Raw genomic sequence first — 7694 nt, forward strand, 5'->3', positions numbered from 1 at the left:
GAAAAAAAAGTTGATCCGGACTTCCAGTTTAATGTAATGGAAGCCATCGGGCGTCAAAAGTGTAAGACGGCCCTTCTGAGGCCGACTAGCAGACTTTAAATGAATAATCAAACCACCGTCATGTAGAAGTTTGAGATCTGGGCCACATCATAAGACGCCTGTCTCAACATCTATTCACACGTCACTATATTTCTTTCTTTGTGTGGGACTCTGCATTTGAACATGAAAGTTACAGCCAACAACAAACAGGATAAACATTTACTGGAGTCAAACACTGAGAGACTTTTATGTGTAAAAACTGTGAGCAGAGATACAAAGTGCTACGAGTTACATCAACTATAACCACTTCAAAATAAAATCTTTTCTCGTATGTTTGATGTCATTAGGCTACAATAAGAAAATAAGTTCTGTGATTGCATTAAAAATAGCAGCTTTGCATCTGTATTGTGTTTTTTTACTTTCACAAACACACACTTTTGACACAGTTGTGTTTTAACTGGCAAAGCTAACCATAAGGCAATGTCTGTTGCTATGTCATGCAAAAACATTCACAGTCACATGTATTTACAGAGAAAACACGAAAAAACCAAAACACTTCAAACAAGGTCTGTTGTCTTATCAATAAATAAGTTGATTATCATTGAAAATCCTTGAAATTTGCTTTTCTTCTAAACTAAATGTGGCCCCTTTTCCAACATGTTCCAAAAATACAATTTATTTTCATCTGCTCCTAAGCAAGGAATTTTTAAAAAAATCCCCAAAGTGCAACTTGTATGATAAAAGAATGTACAGTATACTAACCATGTGGTTCTTGGGAATATTGAAATTCAGAGAGACAATTGAAGAAGAACCACTATGGTGGACACTGGTCTTCTATCTGCCTGGGATTTAGGAAAGTCACCATCTCACGAACGCCATCTTCACAAATCGTGGTTTGAGAGGCTTGACTCAGATTTCCACCCTCCTCTTTAAATTTTTTCCATGTCTCTGGAAAATAAATGAAATGCATTGTCACTATCACTGTGACTAAAACCAAAAAGGTGATAAAATATAAAATAACTTATTAAAATAAGTCAGGAGGACTCACAGGGAGGAATCATGAAACTAACCTTCATCAAGTGTTGTCAGTAATGTGTAATTCTCTGGATGATCCACGATATCTTTTCGCTGAACATCACCGATATCCATTAATTGTAAAACACCTGTGTTAAGAAAAAGATTTCAGAAGACAGTCATACATTTTTCAATATATTACAAATATTTGTCATTTAGAAAAACATACACCCTTTAGATGTCTCGTCATTCAAACATGTTTTCTTTAGCCCCTTTCACATATGCAATGCTCTCCTGTAATTTTCAAATTTCTGAAAGAAAACTGGTTGAGCTGACGTGTGAACGCAGCAGGTTGAATTCACTGTTAGGGCTTTCACACTTGCAGAAAACTGCTGAAAAACTCCTGATATTTCCAGGAGGAGCTGCATGTGTGAACATTTTTCACCCAGATTTTCTAACTAAAACACATCGTACTTTTTTCCCTATTCTTACACAGGATAAATTGTCAGCACTGTAATCCAATTCCAGACTTAGCTTGAGGCACTTTTGATCATTTTAGCATCTATTTTTTCAGGGAGAATTAGCTGATCTTATCCTTTTTTCTGTCAATGTTAAGAGATTTTAAAAAAATATACAAAATAGCACAAAAACAGAAGTATAGCTAAGACGTAATCTAGAACAAAAAACCTATACAACCAGAGCTTTCACACTGTATGAGAGCTGTTTGACCTTGTTTTCATTCTGCATCCCAAGCTAAGCTAGCAGCTGACTGTTACTCCAATTCAAACAGACAGAAGAGTTTCAGGCTTATTTTAATTTCACAAAATGTTCAACTTTTACTTAAATAAAGTTCACACCACTGGCTACAGTACCTTCTACGGTGTTCCAGACTTGCACTTCAACCTCAGCAGTACTTTGTCGTTCGACAACAATGATCCTCACAGCGTTGGGTGAGTCAACTCTCAGAGACGATTCTACTTTATACACCAGGAGATTATTTTTATATCCAAGGTAACACTGGGTCTGGTTATTTTCAGTCTTACTTTCTGAAGAAGAAAAACACAGATACATTTAGTGGATGATGTTTACAGCCAATCAACTTCATGTCATAATAAACAGTTCAGTATGTTATGAGCCATGTTTGACTACCTGGACACGTCTTGCAGCACTTCCCCGCTGGTTTCATAGGATGTTGGCATGGATACTGGCTGGGACACGTGATGCGTTTGCAGTCCTGGAGGCCATCAGTACAAGTGCACAGGATGCATTCCAGGACCTTCCCCAAAACTGGGTGCCATATGTCTCCATGAGAGTACGTCTTTCCGTTGTATAAACAAGCTGTGAGAAATGGAAAACATCTGAGCGATGTGCTACACATGGAACCGATCGTAAAGTTGTGAGGAACATGTCTATAAAAATGAAATACCTGTACGGGATCTTTCTGTTTTGACAAAGTCTCACCTTTTTGGTGTTTCCTCTGCAACAATATCTTCACTGTGGTCTCTGAAGCTCCTTTGAGGTTCAGTTTACTGAGGCTCAGGCCTCTGGGAGAAGCCCTGATCCATGGTGGCGTGGCACGGTCGGACCGCGCCCTGCTCTGCTCCCCAGAACACTGGTCCACTGAATGTCTCTTTTGTAAAAAAATAGACACAATAACAAAAATTATCTTTTGAATATTGGCATTACTTTCTTTATAAAAAAACATCCAATTTATTCCTGAATCATGAGAGGTTTAAGTCTCTCTGGATCTCTGAACTGCTTTTACCATTTTTCCACAATTAAAAAAGTAAAAAAAAATACAACTTGGTCTTCTTGTCGGGCACAGAAGTCCATGAATATTTAATGATGCATGTTTCAGATATGAAAATGTGATGTCAAAGAGCAACGTGCCCCTGCCCTCCTCAAGGAGATTAATTGATTTGCTTGTCCTCTTGCACGCAAAGGTCAGCACCAGCTACAAAGAAGATCTCCTGAAGCCCCTAATGACCTCAGTGTCACGTTCAAGGACTCTTCGACAGAGAAGAAACATGCAAGTGAAGAAATGTTCATATTCTATTATCAGCAAGAACGTACAACTCCTCTGTTCAGCTGCTGGTTTCCATCCTCAGTTGATGAGGATCCGCTGGTGCCATGATCTGCAGAGAAACAAGTGTGAGGGCAGAGCAGTTATCAGGAAATATATAAAAGACTGAGTGATTGAAAAAAGTGGACCCGTGTCATGATGAGATTATAATAGTGTAATTTTTGCAAGGGTTTAGTGTGACTAAGTTCTGTATGGTATCAGTTTTCTGAGTGTATTTTTGAATCTATTTCACTTATAATACATATAATACAATAAGGTCAATGTGCCTTGTTATTACTATGCTCCTGTGTAAGATGTCTCCTAGTTTACTGAAATAGAAAAAAGAAAGGAATAAAGCAATTCCGGGTTGGAAAGGGGTCATGCCAATTTAGCTGAGCTATACCTTTACACACCAAACAGCAGGTATCAGGAACTGTCACAGGGGAAGAGCAGCTGATTGGTTGGCATGTTTTCAGAGCACAGAAGATGTTTCCATTCTGAGAAGGAAAGGCAAGTTTATTTATATGGCACACTTCAGCAACACTTCACACAAGACATCAAAAGCATCACGACAGAAACAGAAAAATGAAAATAGAACATTTAAAAAACTACTAAAACAGGAAGTTAATAGTCACAGAGAAGATTCAATATAACCATTTATTCAAATTAAATTAATTGAAAAGAAAAAAAAATGAAGAGTGATATTTTCTTTTAAAATAAACTTTCTAAGTCTTTGTTTGAGTTCACTAAAGTTTAGTTTAATAAAATAATAGAGACTGATTAAAACACTGCACTCTTCTCAGCAGTGTACTGGTATTCATTCTCTTATGAACTACATGTAATGTGAATTCACCTTGGCAACAGAAACACCTGTTAATGAACACTACTTAACAACTCGTAAAAAAGGAATTTCTCACATCTTGTTGTCTTTTAAAGGACAACTTCAGGGTGATCTCAGTATTGGCTTCACTTACGCTCCTCTCTCAAATCTGCCTTTGTTCCCTAAATTTCAGTCTTTCGAGCAGATCGTGATGATGCCCGGCCAGCACTCAAACCAATGCAAGATGTTTTCACCAGCTACAGCAATATTAGGCAATGGTGATGGGAATTGAAGAAGTGATGCTATGTTCACTGCATAGCATCAGCAGCTATAAGTTACTCAGAAGAGATGTTTTTTTTAAAAGTGAGACGTAAAAAATAAAAATAATTTTGTAAAAGTGGCATTTACAGTATGAGATACTGTAATATAACAGCTGTTGTTTTTTAGTTATCTAAGTGTTCATAAAAGCTTATGTTCTTCATCAAATATTTCCCTTTTTAAGCTGTTTGTACGCCTTCAAATTGATGTTAAGAGAAAAGCATAAATTCACAGATGAAGAAGGATTGTTAGGAATGTATTGATATTTATCGTAGAAATACTTTAATGCAAACATAGTCCCCAGTGGCAATGATTAATATTTTGTCATAGAAACATCTGAAAATTACCAAATTTCTGTTAGTCACAAAAGCAAAAAATCCTATATGGGGTTTCACTAAATGGTCACACTGTCCTGTCTTTAAATCATCAGCAAGATGGATATTTGCACTAAACATCATGCTGCACATTCCTGCACATTTGTACGGTTTTCCATGTATCTTATTGCATATAACGTGTATTATATATAAGTCCCCTGAGAATAGGAGCACTGCAGTTTGTTTTTTGCACTAAAACACAAACTGTGTAAACTTACTTTGAAGCTAACCTAAGTCTGATGCAGGATAAAATCACCTCTAACATCTTCCACGCTGTACATCATATTCTTTCTATGGATTAACACAACTGATGTAGTCAGTGAGATGCAACTTACAGAGCACGTGCACATGACACACTGATTGCTTTGCCTGGATGGAAAGAGGTCCAGCTTAGTGAAGGTCTCCCCCGGCTGATAAATGGTCCCGTTGTGCCTGCAGGATTTCACTGAGGCTCTGAGTCCTGCAGGGATCCTGGGCTCATCTGAGGAGGGACATCACACAGGACAGAAGTCACAACCGGAATAAATTTCTCTCAAAAAGTCCTGATTATAGGAGGAACTGTCTACCTGTGCACCTGGGACAACACTGCTGAGGATCAAGCACTGGATTTTCACACGGCAGAGCAGGACACCTGATGGTGTTACATTTCACATGGCCTGTCTAAGAGAAAGCAGAGTTTACAAGCATTGGCCACCTTCAACTCCCTACCTCTATTTCTGCAATGAGAGCTCAAATGTAAAAGGACTGAGTGTTGCATTCCTTCAGATGCAGTTTAGAAGTGATGTTTGATAAAAGTCACCTCTGTGCAGACGCAGCGCATGCAGAACATGAATCCAAAGGGCTCCAGATAGGGATGCCAGCTGTCTCCTGGGCTGTACGTCTTGTCTTTAAAAGTACAAACCGACCCGGAACCTGAGTGTCAGAGTAAAAAAAGATGTGCGACTAATGGACGCATGTGGCGCAGATAAAACAGACATGTAAACTATGTGAACAAAGGCTTTAAACGTGAGACTAAGTCACGGCGAAAGTGCAGAAATGTAGAGGAAAACATACGAAACTGCAATGCCACTGACAATACAGTCCATGTAAGCACTGAAACAAACAGATATCTTAATATTATACTGTATAGAGGCATCTGTGGCTGAATGTGATTAAAGTTCTCATTGCGCAACAAAGTTTGGTTTCATCCAAAAAGAGTGCGTAAATCTTTAAATATCCGCCAGCTAACACCGACTTCACTTTTCCTCTTTGAAGCACTCTTCATGTTTTTATGTTTAATAAGCATCAGCAGGGTGTGTGCTCTTACCTTTCCGGGGTTTCAGCTCTGCATCTGCACACCAAATGATGAGAAAGACCGCCAGCTAACACCGACTTCACTTTTCCTCTTTGAAGCACTCTTCATGTTTTTTATGTTTAATAAGCATCAGCAGGGTGGTGTGCTCTTACCTTTCCGGGGTTTTCAGCTCTGCATCTGCACACCAAAATGATTGAGAAAGAACAACAACCTGGGACTTCATGATTTACATGTGCGTGGACTGAGTCTGCTGCGCGCAATAAAGTTTGTGATTCTGCGAGACAGAAAACTGCAGGGACAGTGTGAAACAATAATACCAAAAAAAAAAGGAAAATCTGACATTTTTTTCTTTGGGGGACCTTTGGACGCCTCCCGATGGACATAAAGGGTAGCGCAGGCTCACAACAACAGATACCGATGATAGAAGGAAAAATAACCCTGATAGATTAGATATGGGACTGACCCAGACAACAACGGAGGGAGGGAGTGCTAACTTTTACTTGACGAGCATTTAAAATATAAAAAAATACTCAGTAATAAAAAAACCCACAAACTAAATCATTTTTAAAAGATTGGACTACAGCCTCTGTACATGGGAACGTGCAAAAATATCCACTAGGCTATACCGGCACACCAAACAAAAACTAATTTCTACAAAAAGTATAGAAGATACATGAATATATAAAAGATACAGTTTAATGTATTTTGTTAATTGAGTTGAACATATTTTCAAAGGACTGGTTTAAACTACTTAAATTCATGAAAATGCTTCAAGAAAATCACAGGTTGTTACTATTTGACTAAACAGTACTTTAATATTGCTCCCGCTGCCCAAAGAAATCCCATGAATACCAATCATCATATTTGGGACTTCTTATGAGTTAGGATGACTTGTCAGACTCGTAATATACAGGACCTGGCTGTTTGCTATTTAAATAGCATATGTGAATATGTGAATTTATTACTAAAACTACAGAATACTGATTTTATGTTTTGCAAATCCAATGATCATCGGCAGTAGTTCAGTCTGGGGACTTAGGTTTGGAAACCTGAGGGTCGCCGGTTTCAAGGTCCCGGTTTTGGGACATAGTCTGGTAGCTGGAGCAGTGTGGTGGTTCTAGACCACTTTAAACTGAGGGGGCCCAAACTGGGGCCAATTGTTTTTTGTCAGAGGGGAAACATTAAACCCAGGTGAAACACAGACAAAGATGATCGCTTTAAAAAAAAATATATATGTTATGCCAAATAATAGCACACATCATTAAATTACCATGATTTATATTTGTTTTCAGTAACAGAAATTTAATAGTAGATTGTGAGTCCGGTTGTTGAGTCAAATTACTGTATTGTGTTTATTGGGGGGGGGCCTCACTTCCTGAGCACTGCCGAAGCACCCTTGAGCATGGCAACCGGACCAATCCCACTAACATCTCAGGAGTGCTTCGCTCCCGAAACTGTACGAGAGCTCCGCCTCCTCTCTCTTCCTCTCAGTCAGGACAGTCAGTGAGTGATTTTGTGTACTGAACGTACTGAACAGAACGGTCGGGGAAAAAATAAATTGTGATTGTTTTTAGCAGCTTTCAGTTTTGCAAACTGTAACTTTATCCAAACTAACTTCTCAGCTCATTGGTTTATTTATTCACCACCTGCTGTTCTCAGTACGATCGCGAGCAGAAACTAAAACGTTTCGGCCGTGTTTCAGATTATTAAATTCTGATTCACAGGACAGAGCTGCAGAGGAAGTACTGAAAACGATTTCTGTGAACGAATCTT

At 38.6% G+C, this 7694-nt stretch overlaps 1 protein-coding gene across 1 annotated transcript; it reads right to left on the reverse strand.

The window, feature by feature from the left end:
• Window positions 1–244: 244 nt before the first annotated feature.
• chrdl2 (chordin-like 2) lies at window positions 245–6209 on the reverse strand. The gene is made up of 12 exons (XM_020633361.3): window positions 6116–6209; window positions 5934–5972; window positions 5427–5539; window positions 5194–5287; window positions 4963–5108; window positions 3519–3612; window positions 3127–3188; window positions 2515–2683; window positions 2203–2391; window positions 1926–2099; window positions 1110–1202; window positions 245–987 (listed from the first exon to the last, which is right to left on the reverse strand). Exons 3-12 carry the CDS (start codon window positions 5454–5456, stop codon window positions 854–856), a joined length of 1185 nt encoding a protein of 394 aa, XP_020489017.2. The 5' UTR covers window positions 5457–5539; window positions 5934–5972; window positions 6116–6209; the 3' UTR covers window positions 245–853.
• Between the last annotated feature and the right edge of the window lie 1485 nt (window positions 6210–7694).

The sequence above is a fragment of the Labrus bergylta genome, chromosome 14, assembly GCF_963930695.1.
Source record: "Labrus bergylta chromosome 14, fLabBer1.1, whole genome shotgun sequence".
Lineage (NCBI taxonomy): Eukaryota > Metazoa > Chordata > Actinopteri > Labriformes > Labridae > Labrus > Labrus bergylta.

What these genes read in the sequence shown, in the direction of transcription:
- chrdl2 (XM_020633361.3), bottom strand. Translation starts at nt 5,456, where the DNA reads ATGTTCTGCATGCGCTGCGTCTGCACAGAG. An exon ending in GTGTCATGTGCACGTGCTCT is followed by an intron (nt 3,613 to 4,962) that starts GTAAGTTGCATC and finishes TTTCCTTCTCAG; the next exon opens with AATGGAAACATCTTCTGTGC. An exon ending in GCAGAGGAAACACCAAAAAG is followed by an intron (nt 2,392 to 2,514) that starts GTGAGACTTTGT and finishes CATTTCTCACAG; the next exon opens with CTTGTTTATACAACGGAAAG.